The 24,624-nt window shown below is 56.2% G+C and overlaps 1 protein-coding gene across 1 annotated transcript; it reads right to left on the reverse strand.

Moving 5' to 3' along the window:
• Positions 1–267: 267 nt before the first annotated feature.
• On the reverse strand, positions 268–24,563 carry SOCS7 (suppressor of cytokine signaling 7). Its single transcript, XM_031507054.2, has 10 exons — positions 23,758–24,563; positions 20,976–21,040; positions 19,069–19,173; positions 16,592–16,687; positions 14,250–14,362; positions 13,099–13,267; positions 9,578–9,706; positions 6,574–6,709; positions 4,850–4,992; positions 268–3,771 (listed from the first exon to the last, which is right to left on the reverse strand). The coding sequence occupies exons 1-9, from the start codon at positions 24,561–24,563 to the stop codon at positions 4,872–4,874; spliced, it is 1,740 nt and encodes a 579-aa protein (XP_031362914.1). The 3' UTR covers positions 268–3,771; positions 4,850–4,871.
• Between the last annotated feature and the right edge of the window lie 61 nt (positions 24,564–24,624).

A 24,624-nucleotide genomic window follows, 5' to 3' on the forward strand; every position in this document is an offset into this window, starting at 1 on the left:
AGTTTTTGGGATTTTTGGGTTCTCTCTCAATTTTTGGGGGGCACTGAGAATTCCCCGATGGATTTTTGGGTTCTCTCTCAATTTTTGGGATTTTTGGGTTCTCTCTCAATTTTTTGGGGGGACACTGAGAACTCCCCGATGGAATTTTGGGCCACCCAGAGCAGAACCCCAAATATTTCGGATTTTGGGGTACCAGGACACCCCCCAAAAAAAAGGGACAAAAAGGACCTGGAGGGGGCCAAGCACTCGGAATCCACCACAAAAAACTCCAACGATTTCCAAGATTTTTATTTCAAACCCTTTCCCCCTTCCCTTCCCACGGCAAAAAATCAAAAAAAAAAAAAAAATCCCAAACTACCCCAAAAAAAAAAACCCCAAAAATCGACGATAAAAATGAGTTTTACAAACACCAAGTCAGCTCTTCCTGGCTGACCCCGTGGGGCAAAAAAAAACACCCCAAAAAAACCCCAAAACCCCCAAAATTCAGGAATTCCACGCCAGCAGTTCCTAAAATCCCCACAAGAGGCCAAACATGCCTATAAATACAATATTTACACACCAACCCCACAGCTCCCCACCCCAAAAAATAACCAAACACACCCAAAAGTGCATTTGTGGTTCATATCAAAACCCATTATTATTATTATTATTATTATTATTATTAATTAATTTTTTTTTTTCATTAAATCTGAAAGATTGGCCTGCAAAGTCCGTTTGGTTTTTTTTTATTATTATTTTTTTTTTAACCATTTAGTAACTTTTCTCATATATTTACGAAAATAAATTATACAGCCACTATTTGAATAAATTAAGCACACACACACCAAAAAAAAAAAAAAAAAAAAATTTAAAATTAAAATTAAAATTAAAATTTTTTTTTAAAAAAGGGGGGTGGATAAAAATAAAAAAATCAAAATAAAATGAAGCAAAAGCTGCAATTTTTTTTTTGTTGTTTTTTCGTTAATTCCAAAGGGTGATTCCCAAAATCCTGGGAATCTCCTGCCCTGGGAGCTGCTGGAATTTGCTCCTTCCTCCTCCAAAGCTGAGGCTGGATCCCCTGAAATTCCTGGGGACTGGGGGGAAGCCCCGGACTGGGAGCACTGGGAGCACCCCGGGGTGGATTTTTAGGGTCTGGGAGCACCCTAGGGTGCCACTGGGAGCACTGGGAGCACCCCAAGGATGGATTTTTAGGGACTGGGAGCACCCTAGGGTGCCACTGGGAACACTGGGAATGACCCAAGATGGATTTTGGGGCACTGGGAGCACTGGGAGCACCCTGGGGTGGATTTTTAGGGACTGGAAAAACCCCAAGGATGGATTTTTAGGGACTGGGAGCACCCTAGGGTGACACTGGGAACACTGGGAATGGCTCAAGGTGGATTTTGGGGCACTGGGAGCACCCCAGGGTGGCACTGGGAGCACTGGGAGCACCCCAAGGATGGATTTTTAGGGACTGGGAGCACCCTGGGGTGGCACTGGGAGCACTGGGAATGATCCAAGATGGATTTTGGGGCACTGGGAGCACTGGGAGCACCCCAGGGTGGCACTGGGAGCACCCCAAGGTGTATTTTTAGGGACTGGGAGCACCCCAGGGTGGGATTTTGGAGCACTGGGAGCACCCCAAGGTGGCACTGGGAGCACTGGGAATGGCTCAAGGTGGATTTTGGAGCACTGGGAGCACCCCAAGGTGGATTTTTAGGGTCTGGGAGCACCCTGGGGTGGCACTGGGAACACTGGGAATGACCCAAGATGGATTTGGGGGTGCTGGGAGCACCCTGGGGTGGATTTTGGGGCACTGGGAGCACCCTAGGGTGGGATTTTGGGGCACTGGGAGCACCCTAGGGTGGGATTTTGGGGCACTGGGAGCACCCCAAGGTGGCACTGGGAACACTGGGAATGGCTCAAGGTGGATTTTGGGGCACTGGGAGCACCCCAGGATGGATTTTTAGGGACTGGGAGCACCCTAGGGTGACACTGGGAGCACTGGGAGCACCCCAGGATGGATTTTTAGGGACTGGGAGCACCCTGGGGTGGCACTGGGAGCACTGGGAATGACCCAAGATGGATTTGGGGGCACTGGGAGCACCCCAGGGTGGCACTGGGAGCACCCTAGGGTGGGATTTTGGGACACTGGGAGCACTTGGGGAACCCCAGGATGGGATTTTGGGAATTGGGAGCACCCCAAGGTGGATTTCGGGACACTGGAACACCCCAGGATGGGATTTGGGGAATTGGGAGCACCCAAGGGTGGCAAAAAAACCCCCCCAAAAAAAACCCCAGCGCCCCCCATTCCCAAAGAAAAGTGGGAATGCTGCCACCACCACCCCATGGCAAAAAAACCAGGATTTCCCCTGGATTCCTTCCCAAATTCCCAAATTCCCTGCATCCCATTATCCATCCCTGATCCACTTTTCCTTTTTTTTTTTTTTTTCCCAGAGTCTCATTTTGGTTTTTTTGGGAAGAAAAACTGGACCAGGCTGGTTTTTAGGAAGCTTTTTCCCTCACAAAATCCCACGAGGCATTTCCACGGATTTTTCAAGCTCGGTTTCATCCAAAAACCTGGAATTTTTTTTTAAGGATTTTGGCTTTTTTCTTTGTTTGTTTTTTGGTTTTTTTTTCCCTCTCCAAATCCCAGCTGGAGCAGGCAGGATTTGCAGGATTTGTAGCACCTTCCGTGGCAAAAGCAGCTTGGAATTTTTTTTTTTTTTCCCATGAAAATCCACAAAAATTCCAGGATTTGGCATCATCCCCCCCCCACTTCCCACACAGGTCCTGGCAGCTCGCAGGGAATCCTCAGATCCAGCAGGAAAATTCCTTGGATTCAGAGCTGCTCCTTGAAAACACAGCAGGGAAAGAAGAATTCCTCCAGAATTCCCAGCTGGAATTCCTGCTCAGGGGATGGAGCTCGGGAATCCCAAAGGGGTGAAGGAGGGAATTTGTGCCCAAAAAATCGGGAAAAATCCACAATTCTCCTGGATTTGCTGTTCCCAAAATATCCCAGGGACACGAGGGAGCTGCTCCAGCAGAGGAAATCTTCATTCCCAGCCTCTGGAATCCACCAGGCTGGGAAAAGCCCATCCCAAATTTTGGGATCCCTGGAGAGCTCCGGAAATTCCAGCAGCTTTTCCACCTCCCAGGGGAATCTTCCAGGAATTTTCCCTTTGGATCCATCACATCCCACGCTCCTCCTTCCTCTTCTTCTTCAAGCTTTTCCCAGGATGTTCCTGCCAATCCTGGAAGGGTTTGGATCTGTTTTTTTCCCAAAATCCTGGGAAGCTGTGGAGCTGCTGAGAATTCCATATTTTATTTCTTCCCGGGGTTATTCCCAGGGGTTATTCCAACCCCCCTGGCTCCGTTTGCAGCTCTCCAGCGAGGATCAAAACCTTGGAACAGAGGGATCTTCCCAGAAAATTCCCCAAGGTGGCATCAGAAAATCCAGGGTTTTTTTGGTTTTTTTGTTTTTTTTCTCATGCTGAAAAATCAAATTAAAAAATAAAAAAATAAAAAAAATAAAAAAAATCCAGAGACATCCAAACCGAAAACTTCCAGGAAAAGTTGGGAATAGTGCCGTGACATTCTTCGTCCCGCGGGGATCCCGCGGGGCCGGGAATCCTTTTCCCAGGAGGAATCCTGCTCTGCTGGCTTTCCCGGGAATGCTGGGATTCCTGGGATTCCTGGGAATGCTGGGCCCTCTCCTCCAGGGAAAAGAGCAGCAGCAGCAGCAGCAGGAGCTCGGCTTCCCACCACGGCACGAGGGCGACAACCAAATTCCTGCCGGGAAAAAACACCGGGAATTGGGATCAGATGGGATCGGAGGGATTGAGACCAATCCCAGCCCATTCCCAGCCCATTCCCAACCATTCCCACACCATTCCCACATCATTCCCAGCCCATTCCCAACAATCCCAGCCCATTCCCAGCCTTTCCCAGCCCATTCCCAACAATCCCAGCCCATTCCCAATCATCCCAACCATCCCAGCCCATTCCCAACCATCCCAGACCATTCCTACACCATTCTTGACCATTCCCAGACCACCCCTGAACCATTCCAGACAATTCCCAGATCATTCCTGACCATTCCCAACCAATCCCAGACCATCCCTGAACCATTCCTGACCTATCCCACCCCATTCCCAGCCCATTCCTGGACCATTCCCAGCCATCCCAGCCCATTCCCACCCCATTCCCAGCCATCCCAGCCCATTCCCACCCCATTCCCAGCCATCCCAGCCCATTCCCACCCCATTCCCAGCCATCCCAGCCCATTCCCACCCCATTCCCAGCCATCCCAGCCCATTCCCACCCCATTCCCAGCCATCCCAGCCCATTCCCACCCCATTCCCAGCCATCCCAGCCCATTCCCACCCCATTCCCAGCCCATTCCCAGCCCATTCCTGGACCATTCCCAGCCCATTTCCAACCATTCCCAGCCTATTCCCAACAATCCCACCCCATTCCCACCCATTCCCACCCATTCCCAATCATCCCACCCCATTCCCAGCCCATTCCCAACCATCCCACCCCATTCCCACCCATTCCCATCCATCCCACCCCATTCCCACCCCATTCCCACCCATCCCACCCCATTCCCACCCATTCCCAACCATCCCACCCCATTCCCAACCATCCCAGCCCATTCCCAACAATCCCAGCCCATTCCCACATCATTCCCAGCCCATTCCCAATCATCCCAACCATCCCACCCCATTCCCACCCATTCCCAACCATCCCACCCCATTCCCACCCCATTCCCACCCATCCCACCCCATTCCCACCCCATTCCCACCCATCCCACCCCATTCCCACCCATTCCCACCCCATTCCCACCCATTCCCAGCCGTTCCCGCACCGTGGGTGCCGCTCCGGCTCCGCTACGTGGAGGATTCCGGCTCCTGCCTCTGTCGGGAGAGGAGCTGGGCCTCCCTGAGGGCCAGGTACTGCTCCTCCTGCGGGTCGTAGTAGTAGAACTTGCGGATGTAGGAGATCAGGGGCCTGGAAAACAGCGGGAAGAGCCGGATCCCTGAGCCACAGCCCCTCCAAAATTCCCAAAATACATCCCGGAGAAACACCAGGAATAGCCGGATCCCTGAGACACAGCCCCTCCAAAATTCCCAAAATACATCCCGGAGAAACATGGGGAAGAGCTGGATCCCTGAGCCACAGCCCCTCCAAAACTCCCAAAATACATCCTGGAGAAACACCAGGAACAGCCGGATTCCTGAGACACAGCACCTCCAAAATTCCCAAAATACATCCCGGAGAAACATGGGGAAGAGCTGGATCCTTGAGACACAACCCCTCCAAAATTCCCAAAATACATCCCAGAGAAACATGGGGAACAGCCGGATTCCTGAGTCACAGCCCCTCCAAAATTCCCAAAATACATCCCAGAGAAACATCAGGAATAGCCGGATTCCTGAGACACAGCCCCTCCAAAATTCCCAAAATACATCCCAGAGAAACATCGGGAAGAGCTGGATCCTTGAGACACAACCCCTCCAAAATTCCCAAAACACAACCAGAGCTTCTTCCCTGGAAAAACATTGGGAACAGCCGGATTCCTGAGCCACAGCCCCACTGAAATTCCTAAAACACATCCAGAGGCTCTTCCCTGCAAAATCACCGCTTCCCAAACCTCTGGCATGGCGGGGAATTCCTCATTCCCAAGGCGCTCAGAATTCCCACGGCATCCCTAAACCCCACAGGACATCGATCCCAAAGCGATCCCAAAGCTGGAAAAGCCAAGGATTCCCACCCAGATCTGTGGTCAGGGAGCCTGGGAGGGAATTCCAGGTTTTGATCCAGGGGAGGGAATTCCAGGTTTTGATGCAGGGGAGGGAATTCCAGGTTTTGATGCAGGGGAGGGAATTCCAGGTTTTGATGCAGGGGAGGGAATTCCAGGTTTTGATGCAGGGGAGGGAATTCCAGGTTTTGATGCAGGGGGGATCCCAGGTTTTGATGCAGGGGGGATCCCAGGTTTTGATGCAGGGGGGATCCCAGGTTTTGATGCAGGGGAGGGAATTCCAGGTTTTGATCCAGGGGGGATCCCAGATTTTGATCCAGGGGAGGGAATTCCAGGTTTTGATCCAGGGGAGGGAATTCTAGATTTTGATCCAGGGGAGGGAATTCCAGGTTTTGATCCAGGGGAGGGAATTCTAGATTTTGATCCAGGGGAAGGAATTCCAGGTTTTGATGCAGGGGGGATCCCAGGTTTTGATGCAGGGGAGGGAATTCCAGGATTTGATCCCAGGGCAGGGAATTCCAGGTTTTGATGCAGGGCAGGGAATTCCAGGTTTTAGATCCCGGGGCAGGGAATCCCAGGATTTGATCCCGGGGCAGGGAATCCCAGGATTTGATCCTGGGGCAGGGAATCCCAGGTTTTGATCCAGGGGAGGGAATTCCAGGATTTGATCCCGGGGCAGGGAATCCCAGGATTTGATCCCGGGGCAGGGAATCCCAGGATTTGATCCCGGGGCAGGGAATCCCAGGTTTTGATGCAGGGGAGGGAATCCCAGGATTTGATCCCGGGGCAGGGAATCCCAGGATTTGATCCCGGGGGATTCCGGGACTCACTTGGGCAGCGGGAGCTCGGGAATGTGGTCGATCCGGACCAGCTGCCGGATGCGGAAGCGGCAAAGGTGCTGCAGGGATTTGACGTTGCTGAACCTGGAGACGGGATACAGGAGCTGGACAGGCGTCGGAGGGAGACCTTTCCGGGGCAAAAAAAGGAGATTTTGGGCACCAGGGTTAGGCAGGAGTAGATTCCCGGGCTCACCTGGAAAATCCCGTTCCCAGTTCCCTGGACAATCCCATTCCCAGGCTCGTCTGGATCCCTGGACAATCGCATTCCCTGGATCCCTGGATATCCTATTCCCTGAATCCCTGGACAATCCCATTCCCAGATTCACCTGGACAATCCCATTCCCAGCTCCCTGGCAATCCCATTCCCAGCTCCCTGGCAATCCCATTCCCAGATCCCTGGACAATCCCATTCCCTGGATCCCTGGACAATCCCATTCCCAGCTCCCTGGCATTCCCAGGCTCACCTGGCATTCCCATTCCCAGCTCCCTGGCAATCCCATTCCCTGGATCCCTGGACAATCCCATTCCCAGCTCCCTGGCAATCCCATTCCCAGCTCCCTGGCAATCCCATTCCCAGATCCCTGGACAATCCCATTCCCTGGATCCCTGGACAATCCCATTCCCAGCTCCCTGGACAATCCCATTCCCTGGATCCCTGACAATCCCATTCCCAGCTCCCTGGACAATCCCATTCCCAGCTCCCTGGCATTCCCATTCCCAGCTCCCTGGACAATCCCATTCCCAGCTCCCTGGACAATCCCATTCCCAGCTCCCTGGCATTCCCATTCCCAGCTCCCTGGCATTCCCATTCCCAGCTCCCTGGCATTCCCATTCCCAGCTCCCTAGACAAATCCCATTCCCAGCTCCCTGGCATTCCCGGGCTCACCTGGACAATCCCATTCCCAGATTCACCTGGACAATCCCATTCCCAGCTCCCTGGCAATCCCATTCCCAGCTCCCTGGCATTCCCGGGCTCACCTGGACAATCCCATTCCCAGCTCCCTGGACAATCCCATTCCCTGGATCCCTGGACAATCCCATTCCCAGATTCACCTGGACAATCCCATTCCTGGATCCCTGGCAATCCCATTCCCAGATTCACCTGGACAATCCCATTCCCTGGATCCCTGGCAATCCCATTCCCTGGATCCCTGGACAATCCCATTCCCTGGATCCCTGGCATTCCCATTCCCAGCTCCCTGGCAATCCCATTCCCAGATTCACCTGGACAATCCCATTCCCAGCTCCCTGGCAATCCCATTCCCAGCTCCCTGGCAATCCCATTCCCAGATTCACCTGGACAATCCCATTCCCAGCTCCCTGGCATTCCCGGGCTCACCTGGACAATCCCATTCCCAGATTCACCTGGACAATCCCATTCCCAGGCTCACCTGGACAATCCCATTCCCAGATTCACCTGGACAATCCCATTCCCAGCTCCCTGGCATTCCCGGGCTCACCTGGACAATCCCATTCCCAGGCTCACCTGGACAATCCCATTCCCAGCTCCCTGGACAATCCCATTCCCAGCTCCCTGGACAATCCCATTCCCAGGATCCCTGGACAATCCCATTCCCAGCTCCCTGGCAATCCCATTCCCAGATTCACCTGGACAATCCCATTCCCAGCTCCCTGGCAATCCCATTCCCAGATTCACCTGGACAATCCCATTCCCAGCTCCCTGGCAATCCCATTCCCAGATTCACCTGGACAATCCCATTCCCAGATTCACCTGGACAATCCCATTCCCAGCTCCCTGGCAATCCCATTCCCAGCTCCCTGGACAATCCCATTCCTTGGATCCCTGACAATCCCATTCCCAGCTCCCTGACAATCCCATTCCCAGCTCCCTGGACAATCCCATTCCTTGGATCCCTGACAATCCCATTCCCAGTTCCCTGGACAATCCCATTCCCTGGATCCCTGGACAATCCCATTCCCAGTTCCCTGGACAATCCCATTCCCAGATTCACCTGGACAATCCCATTCCCTGGATCCCTGGACAATCCCATTCCCAGCTCCCTGACAATCCCATTCCCTGGATCCCTGGACAATCCCATTCCCTGGATCCCTGGACAATCCCATTCCCAGCTCCCTGGACAATCCCATTCCCTGGATCCCTGGCAATCCCATTCCCAGCTCCCTGGCATTCCCATTCCCAGCTCCCTGACAATCCCATTCCCTGGATCCCTGGCAATCCCATTCCCTGGATCCCTGGCAATCCCATTCCCAGCTCCCTGGCATTCCCATTCCCAGCTCCCTGGCATTCCCATTCCCAGCTCCCTGGACAATCCCATTCCCAGTTCCCTGGACAATCCCATTCCCAGATTCACCTGGACAATCCCATTCCCAGCTCCCTGGACAATCCCATTCCCAGCTCCCTGGCATTCCCATTCCCAGCTCCCTGGCATTCCCATTCCCAGCTCCTTGGCATTCCCATTCCCAGCTCCCTGGCAATCCCATTCCCAGATTCACCTGGACAATCCCATTCCCAGCTCCCTGGACAATCCCATTCCCAGGATCCCTGGACAATCCCATTCCCAGCTCCCTGGCAATCCCATTCCCAGCTCCCTGGCAATCCCATTCCCAGGATCCCTGGACAATCCCATTCCCAGCTCCCTGGCAATCCCATTCCCAGGATCCCTGGACAATCCCATTCCCAGCTCCCTGGCATTCCCATTCCCAGCTCCCTGGCATTCCCATTCCCAGCTCCCTGGCATTCCCATTCCCAGCTCCCTGGCATTCCCATTCCCAGATTCACCTGGACAATCCCATTCCCAGCTCCCTGGACAATCCCATTCCCAGCTCCCTGGCAATCCCATTCCCAGATTCACCTGGACAATCCCATTCCCAGCTCCCTGACAATCCCATTCCCAGCTCCCTGGCATTCCCATTCCCAGCTCCCTGGCAATCCCATTCCCAGATTCACCTGGACAATCCCATTCCCAGCTCCCTGGACAATCCCATTCCCAGCTCCCTGGCATTCCCAGCTCACCTGGCACGCGGGAGCGCAGGAAGTAGAGGAATTTCCCGTTCTTGGAGTGCATCGTGGCCCTCCTGATGAACTCCACCACGGACTGGCAGCGGTCCTCGAACTTGGGGTGGCACCACAGGCTGAAGGTCCCTTCGGAGAGAAAGAATTCCCGTTATCCCAGGGATTTTTGGGAAGGCACAGGGGAATCATTCCCGTTATCCCAGGGGATTTTTGGGAAGGCACAGGGGAATCATTCCCGTTATCCCGGGGGATTTTTGGGAAGGCACAGGGGAATCATTCCCGTTATCCCAGGGGATTTTGGGAAATCATAGGGGAATTATTCCTGTTATTCCTGGGGATTTTTGGGAAGGCACAGGGGAATTATTCCCGTTATCCCGGGGGATTTTTGGGAAGGCACAGGGGAATCATTCCCGTTATCCCAGGGGATTTTTGGGAAAGCACAGGGAAATTATTCCCATTATCCATGGGGATTTTTGGGAAAGCACAGGGGAATCATTCCTGTTATCCCGGGGAATTTTTGATAAAGGATAGGTGAATAATTCTCTTTATTCCAAGGAAGTTTTGGGAAAGCACAGGGAAATCATTCCCGTTATCCCAGGGGATTTTTGGGAAAGCACAGGGAAATCATTCCCGTTATCCCGGGGCATTTTTGATAAAGGATAGGTGAATAATTCTCTTTATTCCAAGGAATTTTTGGGAAAGCACAGGGAAATCATTCCCGTTATCCCAGGGGATTTTTGGGAAAGCACAGGGAAATTATTCCCATTATCCATGGGGATTTTTGGGAAAGCACAGGGGAATCACTCCTGTTATCCAGGGGATTTTTGGGAAGGCACAGGGGAATTATTCCTGTTATCCCAGGGGAGTTTCGGGAAAGCACAGGGGAATCATTCCCGTTATCCCGGGGGATTTTTGGGAAGGCACAGGGGAATTATTCCCATTTTTCCAAGGAATTTTTGGGAAAGCAGCTTCCCCAGCACCATCACGGAAGCAACATGAGAATCAGTGACAAACCTGGCATTCCCAAAATCCCCTGGAATGGGCTTTTTTACGGATTTGGGAACAGCCCAACTTACCAACAGTCACCTATTTAATAAATTAAATATTCGTCTATTGAAGACATTAAATATTCTTGTATTTAGTAAATTAAGTATTTTTCTATTTAGTGAATTTAATATTCTTGTATTTAGTAAATTAAATATTTTTCTATTTAGTCAATTGAATATTCTTGTATTTAGTAAATTAAATATTTTTCTATTTAGTCAATTGAATAAGTCTCACCCCGGTAGTGCTCCATGCGGGTGTGTATGTAATGGAGCTGGGAATGGCATCCCAAAAAATCCCAAATTCTGGGAATGTCTCACCCCGGTAGTGCTCCATGCGGGTGTGTATGTAATGGAGCTGGGAATGGCATCCCAAAAAATCCCAAATTCTGGGAATGTCTCACCCCGGTAGTGCTCCATGCGGGTGTGTATGTAATGGAGCTGGGAATGGCATCCCAAAAAATCCCAAATTCTGGGAATGTCTCACCCCGGTAGTGCTCCATGCGGGTGTGTATCTAATGGAGCTGGGAATGGCATCCCAAATATTTTGGGATCCCGGGAATGTCTCACCCTGGTAGTGCTCCATGCGGGTGTGTATGTAATGGAGCTGGGAATGGCATCCCAAAAAATCCCAAATTCTGGGAATGTCTCACCCCGGTAGTGCTCCATGCGGGTGTGTATGTAATGGAGCTGGGAATGGCATCCCAAAAAATCCCAAATTCTGGGAATGTCTCACCCCGGTAGTGCTCCATGTGGGTGTGCATCTAATGGAGCTGGGAATGGCATCCCAAAAATTCCTAGATCCCGGGAATGTCTCAGCCCGGTAGTGCTCCATGCGGGTGTGTATCTAATGGAGCTGGGAATGGCATCCCAAATATTTTGGGATCCCGGGAATGTCTCACCCCGGTAGTGCTCCATGCGGGTGTGTATCTAACAGAGCTGGGAATGGTATCCCAAATATTTTGGGATCCTGGGAATGTCTCACCCCAGTAGTGCTCCATGCGGGTGTGTATTTACAGGAGCTGGGAATGGCATCCCAAAAAATCCCAAATTCTGGGAATGTCTCACCCCGGTAGTGCTCCATGCGGGTGTGTATGTAATGGAGCTGGGAATGGCATCCCAAGGAATCCCAAATTCTGGGAATGTCTCACCCCGGTAGTGCTCCATGCGGGTGTGTATGTAATGGAGCTGGGAATGGCATCCCAAATATTTTGGGGTCCCGGGAATGTCTCACCCCGGTAGTGCTCCATGCGGGTGTGCATCTAATGGAGCTGGGAATGGCATCCCAAAAAATCCCAAATTCTGGGAATGTCTCACCCCGGTAGTGCTCCATGTGGGTGTGCATCTAATGGAGCTGGGAATGGCATCCCAAAAAATCCCAAATTCTGGGAATGTCTCACCCCGGTAGTGCTCCATGCGGGTGTGTATGTAATGGAGCTGGGAATGGCATCCCAAGGAATCCCGGATCCCGGGAATGTCTCACCCTGGTAGTGCTCCATGCGGGTGTGTATGTAATGGAGCTGGGAATGGCATCCCAAAAAATCCCAAATTCTGGGAATGTCTCACCCCGGTAGTGCTCCATGCGGGTGTGTATGTAATGGAGCTGGGAATGGCATCCCAAATATTTTGGGGTCCCGGGAATGTCTCACCCCGGTAGTGCTCCATGCGGGTGTGTATTTACAGGAGCTGGGAATGGCATCCCAAATATTTTGGGATCCCGGGAATGTCTCACCCCGGTAGTGCTCCATGCGGGTGTGTATCTAATGGAGCTGGCAATGGCATCCCAAAAAATCCCAAATTCTGGGAATGTCTCACCCTGGTAGTGCTCCATGTGGGTGTGTATGTAATGGAGCTGGGAATGGCATCCCAAAAAATCCCAAATTCTGGGAATGTCTCACCCCGGTAGTGCTCCATGTGGTGTGTATGTAATGGAGCTGGGAATGGCATCCCAAGGAATCCCGGATCCCAGGAATGTCTCACCCCGGTAGTGCTCCATGCGGGTGTGTATTTACAGGAGCTGGGAATGGCATCCCAAGGAATCCCGGATCCCGGGAATGTCTCACCCCGGTAGTGCTCCATGCGGGTGTGTATCTAATGGAGCTGGGAATGGCATCCCAAGGAATCCCAAATTCTGGGAATGTCTCACCCCGGTAGTGCTCCATGCGGGTGTGCATCTAATGGAGCTGGAAATGGCATCCCAAAAATTCCTAGATCCCGGGAATGTCTCACCCCGGTAGTGCTCCATGCGGGTGTGTATTTACAGGAGCTGGGAATGGCATCCCAAGGAATCCCAAATTCTGGGAATGTCTCACCCCGGTAGTGCTCCATGCGGGTGTGCATCTAATGGAGCTGGGAATGGCATCCCAAGGAATCCCAAATTCTGGGAATGTCTCACCCCGGTAGTGCTCCATGCGGGTGTGTATCTAACGGAGCTGGGAATGGCATCCCAAATATTTTGGGATCCCGGGAATGTCTCACCCCGGTAGTGCTCCATGCGGGTGTGGTGCGTGACGCCCTGCGAGCGGAAGCTCAGGCTCAGGATGTAGCGGGGGTCGGAGCTGTCCCGCACCAGGAAGGATCCGTCGGCTTTTCCCTTCAGCTTCATCTCGGCGTCCTCCCAGTTCATGGGGCCCCAGTACCACCCGCACTGGGAACGGGCAGAGTCAGGATTCCCGAGGGAAAATCCCAGCAGAGCGATTCCCGAGGGAAAAAACTCCCAGCAGGGCGATTCCCAAGGGAAAAAACTCCCAGCAGGGCGATTCCCAAGGGAAAAGTCCAGCAGGGCGCTCCCCACAATTCCCAAGGGAAAATCCCAGTCCCTGAGGGCTCAGATTCCCAAATCTCAATCCCTAAAGGGTCGATTTTCCAAATCCTAATCACTGAGGGGTTGGAATCCCAAATCCCAGTCCCTGAGGCTCACATTCCCAATCCCCATTCCCGAGGCTCCCATTCCCAATCCCATTCCCAATCCCATTCCCAAGGCTCCCATTCCCAATCCCATTCCCAGGGCTCCCATTCCCGATGCTCCCATTCCCAATCCCATTCCCAACCCATTCCCAATACCATTCCCAAGGCTCCCATTTCCAATCCCATTCCCAATCCCCATTCCCAATCCCATTCCCAATCCCCATTCCCAATCCCATTCCCATTCCCATTCCCATTCCCAATCCCAATCCCATTCCCGAGGCTCCCATTCCCAATCCCATTCCCAAGGCTCCCATTCCCAACCCATTCCCAATCCCATTCCCAATTCCCATTCCCAATCCCATTCCCAATCCCCATTCCCAATCCCATTCCCAATCCCATTCCCAATTCCCATTCCCAATCCCATTCCCATTCCCAATCCCATTCCCAATCCCATTCCCAATTCCCATTCCCAATCCCATTCCCAAGGCTCCCATTCCCAATCCCATTCCCAATCCCCATTCCCAATCCCATTCCCAGGGCTCCCATTCCCAATCCCATTCCCAAGGCTCCCATTCCCAACCCATTCCCATTCCCATTCCCAATTCCCATTCCCAATCCCATTCCCAACCCATTCCCAATCCCATTCCCAATCCCATTCCCATTCCCATTCCCAATTCCCATTCCCATTCCCATTCCCATTCCCATTCCCGGCGTTCCCGCACCTTCTCCAGCTCCCGGAGGCTGGCGGCGAAGCTGCCGGGGTCGGGCCGGGCCGGGACGCTCGGCTGCCCCGGGGCCTCGGGCGGCCGCAGCGGCGCCGGCCGGGCAGGGGCGTCTGCAGGGACACCGAGACGTCACCGTCACCGTCACCGTCACCCGGAGCAGCCACAGTCAGTGTCAGTGTCACCATCACCCGGAGCGGCCACGGTCAGTGTCAGTGTCACCATCACCATCACACGGAGCAGCCATGGTCAGTGTCAGTGTCACCCGGAGCAGCCATGGTCAGTGTCAGTGTCACTGTCACTGTCACCCGGAGCGGCCACAGTCAGTGTCACCGTCGCCCAGAGCGGCCACGGTCAGTGTCAGTGTCAGTGTCACCGTCACCCGGAGCGGCCATGGTCAGTGTCACCACCACCGTCACCATCACACGGAGCAGCCATGGTCAGTGTCACCGTCACCATAATCCGGAGCGGCTACAGTCAGTGTCAGTGTCACTGTCACCATCACACGGAGCGGCCACAGTCAGTGTCACCGTCACACTGAGCAGCCATGGTCACCGTCACTGTCACTGTCACACAGAGCAGGCCACGGTCAGTGTCACCATCACTGTCACTGTCACCCGGAGCGGCCACGGTCACTGTCACACGGAGCAGCCATGGTCACCGTCACCGTCACTGTCACATGGAGCAGGCCACGGTCAGTGTCACCGTCACTGTCACTGTCACCCGGAGCGGCCACGGTCACCGTCACACGGAGCAGCCATGGTCACCGTCACCGTCACTGTCACATGGAGCGGCCACGGTCAGTGTCACCGTCACTGTCACCATCACCCGGAGCGGCCATGGTCAGTGTCACCGTCACTGTCACCGTCACACGGAGCGGCCATGGTCAGTGTCACTGTCAGTGTCACCCGGAGCGGCCATGGTCAGTGTCACTGTCACCGTCACACGGAGACAGCAGGATCATTGTCACCATCACCATCAGATGGAGACAGCGAGGTCCCTATTACCGTCACCGTCACACAGGGACAGCGGGATCATGGTCACTGTCACTGTCACTGTCATTGTCATTGTCACACAGAGAAAGACAGGTCATTGTCCCCATCATTCAGGGTCATTGTCACCATTACACAGAGACAGCCGGATCGTTGTCATTGTCAGTGTCACACACAGACAGCCGGGTCGTTGTCATTGTCACCATTACACAGAGACAGCCGGATCGTTGTTATTGTCACTGTCACACACAGACAGCCGGGTCGTTGTCATTGTCACCATTACACACAGACAGCCGGATCGTTGTTATTGTCACTGTCACACACAGACAGCCGGGTCGTTGTCATTGTCACCATTACACAGAGACAGCCGGATCGTTGTTATTGTCACTGTCACACACAGACAGCCGGGTCGTTGTCATTGTCACCATTACACACAGACAGCCGGATCTTTGTTATTGTCACTGTCACACACAGACAGCCGGATCGTTGTCATTGTCACTGTCACACACAGACAGCCGGGTCGTTGTCATTGTCACTGTCACACACAGACAGCCGGATCGTTGTCATTGTGACCCAGAGACAGCCCAGGGTCACTGTCACTGTCACCCAGACACAGACAGGTCATTGTCATTGTCACCACTGTTGTCACACCGAGACAGCCAGGGTCACTGTCACTGTCACCCAGAGACACCTGGAGATTGTAGGAGGGAAAAAGTGGGAATTCCAGGAGGGAAAAGGTGGAATTCCAGGAGGGGAATGATGGAATTCCAGGAGGGAAAAGGTGGAATTCCAGGAGGAAAAAGGTGGAATTCCAGGAGGGGAAAGTCAGAATTCCAGGAAGGAAAAGGCAGAATTCCAGGAGGGAAGGGCGGAATTCCAGGAGGGAAGGACGGAATACCAAGGGAAAAAAAAGCAGAATTCCTGGAGGGAAAAGGCAGAATTCCAGGAGGGAAGAGGCGGAATTCCAGGAGGGAAAAGCGGAATACCAAGGGAAAAAAAAAGCAGAACTCATGAAGGGAAGAGGCAGAATTCCAGGAGGGAAGAGGCGGAATTCCAGGAGGGAAAAGCGGAATACCAAGGAAAGAAAAAGCAGAATTCCCGGCGGGAAGGGCGGAATTCCAGGAGGGAAAAGGCGGAATTCCCGGCGGGAAGGGCAGAATTCCAGGAGGGAAAAGGCGGAATTCCCGGCGGGAAGGGCGGAATTCCAGGAGGGAAAAGGCGGAATTCCCGGCGGGAAGGGCGGAATTCCCGGCGGGAAGGGCGGAATTCCAGGAGGGAAGAGGCGGAATTCCCGGTGGGAAGGGCGGAATTCCCGGCGGGAAGGGCGGAATTCCCGGCTCCGGGGCTGACCTGCGGCGTGCGGCGGCGGCGGCGGCCGGAAGCTTTGCAGCGAGGAGCCAGCGGGCCCCAGGAGCACCGGAGGCAGCAGCGATCCGCCAAAATCATCTGGGAGAGAGAAACGGCTCAGGAGAGCGGGAACCGACAGCCCCGGAGCCGGGAAACCGCCGGAAAACGGGATCCGGGAATTCCCAGCACAGCCCCGGAGCCGGGAAACCGCCGGAAAACGGGTCTGGGAATTCCCAGCACAGCCCCGGAGCCGGGAAACCGCCGGAAAATGGGATCTGGGAATTCCAACAGAGACCAGGAAACTGCTGGGAAAGGGATCTGGGAATTCCCAACAGACACCGGGAAACTGCCAGGAAAGGGATCTGGGAATTCCAACAGAGACCGGGAAACCGACGGAAAAGGGATCTGGGAATTCCCAACAGAGACCGGGAAACCGCCGGAAAACGGGATCTGGGAATCCCAACAGAGACCGGGAAACCGACGGAAAAGGGATCTGGGAATTCCAACAGAGACCGGGAAACTGCCGGAAAAGGGATCTGGGAATTCCCGACAGACACCGGGAAACCACTGGAAAACGGGTCTGGGAATTCCCAGCCCAGCCCCGGAGCCGGGAAACCGCTGGAAAACGGGATCCAGGAATTCCCAGCCCAGCCCTGGAGCCGGGAAACCGCTGGAAAACGGGATCCAGGAATTCCCAGCCCAGCCCCGGAGCCGGGAAACCGCTGGAAAACGGGTCTGGGAATTCCAACAGAGACCGGGAAACCGCCGGAAAAGGGATCTGGGGATCCCCAGTGACAGCTCCTCTCTGGTTTGGGCACTGCTGGAGGACAGGGATTCCTTTTCCAGCACTGGAATTCCCAGAGCTCCAGGGATCATTCCCAGGTTTCCACTGGCAATTCCCAAGGCTCCAAGGACCATTCCCAGTTCCCAAGGACCATTCCCAGTTCCCAAGCACCATTCCCAGGTTCCCAAGTTCCATCCCAAGGCTCCAAGGACCATCTCCAGGTTCCCAAGGACCATTCCCAAGTACCATTCCCAGTTCCCAAGTTCCATTCCCAAGTTCCATTCCCAGTCTCCCAGCACCATTCCCAGTCCCCAAGGACCATTCCCAAGCCCCATTCCCAGTCTCCCATCCCCATTCCCAGTCTCCCAGCCCCATTCCCCAAGCCCCATTCCCAGTCTCCCAGCCCCATTCCCAGTCTCCCAGCCCCATTCCCAGTCTCCCAGCCCCGTTCCCAGTCTCCCATCCCCATTCCCAGTCTCCCAGCCCCATTCCCAGTCTCCCAGCCCCATTCCCAGTCTCCCATTCCCAGTCTCCCAGCCCCATTCCCAGTCTCCCAGCCCCATTCCCAGTCTCCCATCCCCATTCCCATCCCCATTCCCAGTCTCCCAGCCCCATTCCCAGTCTCCCATCCCCATTCCCAGTCTCCCAGCCCCATTCCCAGTCTCCCATCCCCATTCCCAGTCCCCCAGCCCCGTTCCCAGTCTCCCATCCCCATTCCCAGTCTCCCAGCCCCATTCCCAGTCTCCCATCCCCATTCCCAGTCTCCCAGCCCCGTTCCCAGTCTCCCATTCCCAGTCTCCCAGCCCCATTCCCAGTCTCCCAGCCCCATTCCCAAGCCCCATTCCCAGTCTCCCAGCCCCATTCCCAGTCTCCCATCCCCATTCCCAGTCTCCCAGCCCCATTCCCAAGCCCCATTCCCATTCCCAAGCCCCATTCCCAGTCTCCCAGCCCCGTTCCCAGTCTCCCAGCCCCGTTCCCAGTCTCCCAGCCCCGTTCCCAGTCTCCCAGCCCCGTTCCCAGTCTCCCAGCCCCGTTCCCAGTCTCCCATTCCCAGTCTCCCAGTCTCCCAGCCCCATTCCCAGTCTCCCAGCCCCATTCCCAGTCTCCCATTCCCAGTCTCCCATTCCCAGTCTCCCAGTCTCCCGTTCCCAGTCTCCCAGCCCCGTTCCCAGTCTCCCAGCCCCGTTCCCAGTCTCCCAGCCCCATTCCCAAGCCCCATTCCCAGTCTCCCAGCCCCGTTCCCAGTCTCCCAGCCCCGTTCCCAGTCTCCCAGTCTCCCGTTCCCAGTCTCCCAGCCCCGTTCCCAGTCTCCCAGCCCCATTCCCAGTCTCCCATCCCCATTCCCAGTCTCCCATTCCCAGTCTCCCAGCCCCATTCCCAGTCTCCCGTTCCCAGTCTCCCAGCCCCGTTCCCAGTCTCCCATTCCCAGTCTCCCAGCCCCATTCCCAGTCTCCCATTCCCAGTCTCCCAGCCCCATTCCCAGTCTCCCAGCCCCATTCCCAGTTTCCCATCCCCATTCCCAGTCTCCCAGCCCCATTCCCAGTTCCCAAGCTCCATTCCCAAGCCCCCTTCCCAGTCTCCCAGCCCCATTCCCAGTCTCCCGTTCCCAGTCTCCCAGCCCCATTCCCAGTCTCCCAGCCCCATTCCCAGTCTCCCAGGCCCGTTCCCAGTCTCCCAGCCCCGTTCCGGGCCGTACCCAGCAGGCTGAGGCTCCGGCGGGGCGGCGGCGGCGGCGTCGGCGGCTGCGGGGAGCCGAGCCCTCGCTGGGAAATGTCCACGTCCACCAGCGACACCGTCTCGCCTGGAAAAGCAGATGGAAAACCCAGCTGGGCCCGGCATCTTCCCAGGTTTTGATCCCCGTTTGCCGCTCCCAAAATTAATTTTTTGCATCTTTGGAGAGGCCTGGAGGGAATTTTTTCCTCCCCTCCCCAAGCCCAGCAGCTGGATGGGATGAGGAGGATCCAAGGGATTGTTTTTTTATTTTTATTTTTTTATCCCAGCTTGGAATTCCCACATGGAGCAGAGCTGATCCACGTGTGGCGCCGGGGGCATGTCGAAAACGTTTCGATTTTTACAAAAAGTCGTTTTAAAAAAAGCCAGATAAAGTAAAAAAATCAAGGAAATCGAGATTACAGCAAAGCTTTGGCACCTCCAGGCTTTCCTCTGCGGAAAAGCAGCTCCTCCCCTGGAGATCTTAGAGCCTCTCCTTGGGCTTAAACCCTTCCTTGGGGGTCTTAGACTGGATTTAAACCCTTTCCTGGGGGTAAACTCTGGATTTAAACCCTTCCTTGGGGGTAAACTCTGGATTTAAACCCTTTCCTGGGGGTCAGACTCTGGATTTAAACCCTTTCCTGGGGGTAAACTCTGGATTTAAACCCTTTCCAGGGGGTCAAACTCTGGATTTAAACCCTTTCCTGGGGGTAAACTCTGGATTTAAACCCTTCCTTGGGGGTAAACTCTGGATTTAAACCCTTTCCTGGGGGTCAGACTCTGGATTTAAACCCTTTCCTGGGGGTCAGACTCTGGATTTAAACCCTTTCCTGGGGGTCTTAGAACCTGTCCTTGGGCTTAAACCCTTCCTTGGGGATCTCAGACCCTGTCTTTGGATTTAAACCATTTCCTGGGGGTCTTAGACCAGGTCCTAGGGCTTAAACTCTTTCCTGGGGGTTTCAGACACTGTCCTTGGGTTTAAATCCTTTTTTGGGGGTCTTAGACCAGGTCTTCGGGCTTAAACCCCCCTTCCTGGGGGTCTTAGAACCTGTCCTTGGGTTTAAACCCTTTTTTGGGGTCTCAGACTCTGTCCTTGGTTTTAAACCCTTTCATGGGGATCTTAGGCCCTATCCTTGGGTTTAAACTCCTTCCTGGGGGTCTTAGGCCTGGTCCTAGGGCCTAAACCCTTCCGTGGGGGTCTTAGACCCTGTCTTTGGGCTTAAACCCCTTCCTGGGGGTCTTAGAACCTGTCCTTGTGTTTAAACCCTTTCCTGGGGGTCTCAGACCCTGTCTTTGGGCCTAAACCATCTTAGGCCCTGTTTAAACCCTTTTCTGGGGGTCTTAGACCAGTCCTTGAGCTTAAATCATTTCCTGGGGGTCTCAGACTCTCTCTTTGGATTTAAACCCTTTCCTGGGGGATCTTAGGCCCTGTCCTTGGGTTTAAACCCTTTTCTGGGGGTCTTAGACTCTATCCTTGGGCTTAAACTCATTCCTGGGGGTCTTAGAACCTCTCCTTGGGTTTAAACCCTTTCCTGGGAGGTCTCAGAGCCTGTCCTTGAGCTTAAACTCCTTCCTGGGGGTCTTAGGCTCTGTCCTTGGGTTTAAACCCTTCCTTGGGGGTCTCAGACCCTGTCCTTGGATTTAAACCATTTCCTGCTGGTTTAGACCCCGTTCCTGGAGTTTAAACCCTGTTCCTGTGGTTTAAACCCCGTTCTGGATTTTAGGCCCCGTTCCTGGGCTCAGATCCTCTCTCTGGGTTGTCCTTTTTGGGTCGAGGCCCGCAGGACCCAGGGACACCTCAGAGATCCCGGGCTGGGACCGCGCGAAGCGAAACTCCCACAGCAAAACAAAGAGAAAACCCCAAAGTGGCAGAAATTGCCCCCAAATCCTCACCTGTGAAGAGGGGGCTGAACACGACCGGGGAAAAGGCACTTTGGGTTCTCGTCAGTCGGGGCTTCCTGCGGGGAAAAACCGGGAAACGGCGTCGGGAACGGCGGAATTCCCGGGAGCGGCGGAATTCCCAGGAATGGCGGAATTCCCGGGAACGGAAAAATTCCTGGGAATGGCAAAATTCCCAGGAATGGCAAAATTCCCAGGGACAGCAGAATTCCCAGGAACGGCAAAATTCCCGGGAATGGCAAAATTCCCAGAACAGCAAAATTCCCGGGAACGGCACAATTCCTGGGAACAGCACAATTCCCAGAACAGCAGAATTCCTGGAAACAGCAAAATTCCCAGGAGCACCAAAATTCCCAAGAATGGCAAAATTCCCAGGAATGGCAGAATTCCCGGGAACAGCACAATTCCCAGGAACAGCAGAATTCCCAGGAGCACCAAAATTCCCAGGAGCACCAAAATTCCCACCAGATCCATCCCACACCCACGGGGGCCACAGGTCAGGAGGAAACAGCTTCCAGCTCCCAGCAGGACCAAGGGAAGGTCCTGGTTCTTCATCATCACCATCATCACCATCATCATCATCATCATCACCATCATCATCATCACCATCATCATTGTCATCATCATCGTCATCATCACCATCATCACCATCATCATCATCGCCATCATCATCATCATCTTCATCGCCATCATCACCATCATCATCATCATCATCATCGCCATCATCATCATCATCACCAACATCACCATCATCATCATCATCACCATCATCATCACCACCATCGTCATCACCATCATCGTGACCACCAAGGTGACCACCCAAGTGACCACCAAGGTGACCATCCGAGTGATGAAAATTCCCGGGATTTGTGGGACAGAATGGGTCCCACACCAAAAATCCCGGGATTTGTGGGACAGAATGGGTCCCACACCAAAAATCCCAGGATTTGTGGGACAGGATCAGGTCCCACACCAAAAATCCTGGGATTTGTTGGACAGAATGGGTCCCACACCAAAAATCCCGGGATTTGTGGGACAGAATGGGTCCCACACCAAAAATCCTGGGATTTGTTGGACAGAATGGGTCCCACACCAAAAATCCCGGGATTTCTTATCCCGGGATTTGTGAGGCAGGATGGGGTCCCACACCAAAAATTCCAGGATTTGTCGGACACGATGGGATTCTACACCAAAAATCCCAGGATTTGTTGGACACGATGGGATTCCACACCAAGAAATCCCAGGATTTGTGGGACAGAATGGGTCCCACACCAAAAATTCCCAGGATTTGTGTCCCCCTGGCAACGATTCCTCCGGCATGGAGGGAGGGCGAGCGGAGCCCCCGGAGCAGCAGAGCTGAATCCCCCCGAGGTGCCGCAGTGTGGGGACAGCCGTGGGGACAGCCGAGCCACCAGCGGGGACAGCGCCCGAGCCCCCCGGCCCCTCACGGAATCCCAGAATCCGGAGGAGCCCCCGGAGAGCAGCGAGTCCAACCTCCCACGGAACCCACCCGCGGCCACCAGCCCGCGTCCCCACGGTGCCACCTCCGCCGAGCAACTCCGGGGCACGGAGATTCCACCAGTGCCTCGCCAGATCTTCCCCAAAATCCATCCCAAACCTCCCTCGGGCACAGCTGGAGTCGCCCCAATTCTCGTTCCCTGGAGAGCCCGAGCTGCTGCACCTTCCTGGTGGGAATTTGTGGAGCAAGAAGATCCCCCCGAGCCTCCTCTTCCCCAGGCGGATGCTCCGAGCGCCTCTCCCAGAGGTGTTTCCACCATCCCCAGCGGGGATGAAGGCCTGAATCGGCTCCACCGGCTCCTCCCGGGCCCCGCCGGGAGCCGGATGCCAACCGGGACCCGCCGGGAGGAACGGCCCCGGAGCATCGCAGCACCTCCGGGACAGCATCACGGCACGGCCCCCGGGACACCCCCGGGACACCCGCGGGACCCGGGACACGGACCCCGGGACATCCCCGGCCACGGGGACACCCACGGCCACGGGGACACCCACGTCCACGGGGACACCCACGGCCACGGGGACACCCACGGCCACGGGGACACCCCCGGGACACCCGCGGGACCCAGGACACCCACGGCCACGGAGACACCCACGGCCCCCGGGACATCCGCGGGACCCAGGACACCCGCGGCCACGGGGACACCCCTGGGACACCCGCGGGACCCGGGACACCCACGGCCACGGGGACATCCACGGCCACGGGGACACCCCCGGGACACCCGCGGGACCCGGGACACCCACGGCCACGGGGACATCCACGGCCACGGGGACACCCCCGGGACACCCCCGGGCCCCGGGACACGGACCCCGGGACATCCCCGGCCACGGGGACACCCACGGCCACGGGGACACCCCCGGGACACCCGCGGGACCCAGGACACCCACGGCCATGGGGACATCCACGGCCACGGGGACATCCACGGCCACGGGGACATCCACGGCCACGGGGACACCCCCGGGCCCCGGGACACGGACCCCGGAACATCCCCGGGACCCAGGACACCCACGTCCACGGGGACATCCACGGCCACGGGGACACCCCCGGGACACCCCGGGGACACGGACCCCGGGACATCTCCGGGCACGGGGAGCCCCCCGGGACACCCCCGGCCCCAGGGACACCCCCGGCCCCAGGGACATCTCCGACCACGGGGACACGGCCCCCGGGACCTCCCTGGCCACGGGGACACCGCCCCCGGGACACCCCCGGGACATCCCCGGCCGCATCCTCCCCGTGCCACCCCCGGTACCCCCGTACCTGCCCGGCTCCTGCTCCCGGCCGCGGGCCCCGCACACATCCGTGAGGCTCCCGGCCGAGGCGGCGGCGCTGGCGGCGTCCCCGGTGGCCGAGCCGCCGCTGCAGCTCTTGGTGCGGAAGAGGCGGCTGAGGCGGATGCGGAGCGAGCCCTTCCTGCCGCCGGGGCCGGTGCCGGTGCCCGCGGGCGGCGGCGCGGGGCCGGTCCCCGCCGTCCTGCCGGCGGCGCGGGCGGCCCCGCGCCCCGGCGACCCCGGCTCGTCCTCGGAGCCGCTGCCGCCCTCGTCGGGCTCCAGCGCCTCGAGCACCAGCAGCGCATCGCTGGTTTCCTCGCCGGCGGGCGGCCCGAGGCACGGGCACGGGGCGCCCGCCGCCGCCTTCGCCGCCAGCCCCGGCGGGCGCAGCCCCAGCGCCGCCAGCTGCAGCTCCAGCCCGCTCCGCGCCGCCGCTCCCCAGCCCGCCGCCGCTTTGGGCTCCAGCGCGCAGCGGTGCCGCGGGCACAGCTCGGCCCCGCCGCCCCCCGGGACGCCCCCGCCCGCCGCCGCCGCCGCCGCCGCCGCCGGGCCGCAGTCCTCGCCGGGCCGGCTCTCGGCCGCCGCGTTGCGGAAAACCATCAGCTGCGGCCGCGGGCTGCGCAGCGCCGGCCCGGCCCCCGGCGGCAGCCGCCCGCCGCCCGCCGCGCCGGCACCGGTACCGGCACCGGCACCGCCCGCCGCGCCCGCCTCCGGCCCGGTGCCATAGCCCAGCAGCCGGCTGAGCACCCGGTACGAGGCCGCGGCGGCCGCCGCAGCATCCCCGTCGCGCTGCATGGCTACGGCCGCCGCATGGCCCGCGGGCACCGGGACCGCACCGGCACCGGCGGCCGCCGCC

The sequence above is a fragment of the Lonchura striata genome, chromosome 25 (assembly GCF_046129695.1).
Source record: "Lonchura striata isolate bLonStr1 chromosome 25, bLonStr1.mat, whole genome shotgun sequence".
Taxonomy (NCBI): Eukaryota; Metazoa; Chordata; class Aves; order Passeriformes; family Estrildidae; genus Lonchura; species Lonchura striata.

Bases quoted from the DNA above. Each gene is read 5' to 3' on its own strand.
- SOCS7 (XM_031507054.2), bottom strand. From the start codon at position 24,563: ATGCAGCGCGACGGGGATGCTGCGGCGGCCGCCGCGGCCTCGTACCGG. The intron at 16,688-19,068 runs GTACGGCCCGGA...TCTCTCTCCCAG, and splicing joins CCGGAGCCTCAGCCTGCTGG to ATGATTTTGGCGGATCGCTG. The intron at 9,707-13,098 runs GTGAGACATTCC...TTCTCTCCGAAG, and splicing joins CCGCATGGAGCACTACCGGG to GGACCTTCAGCCTGTGGTGC.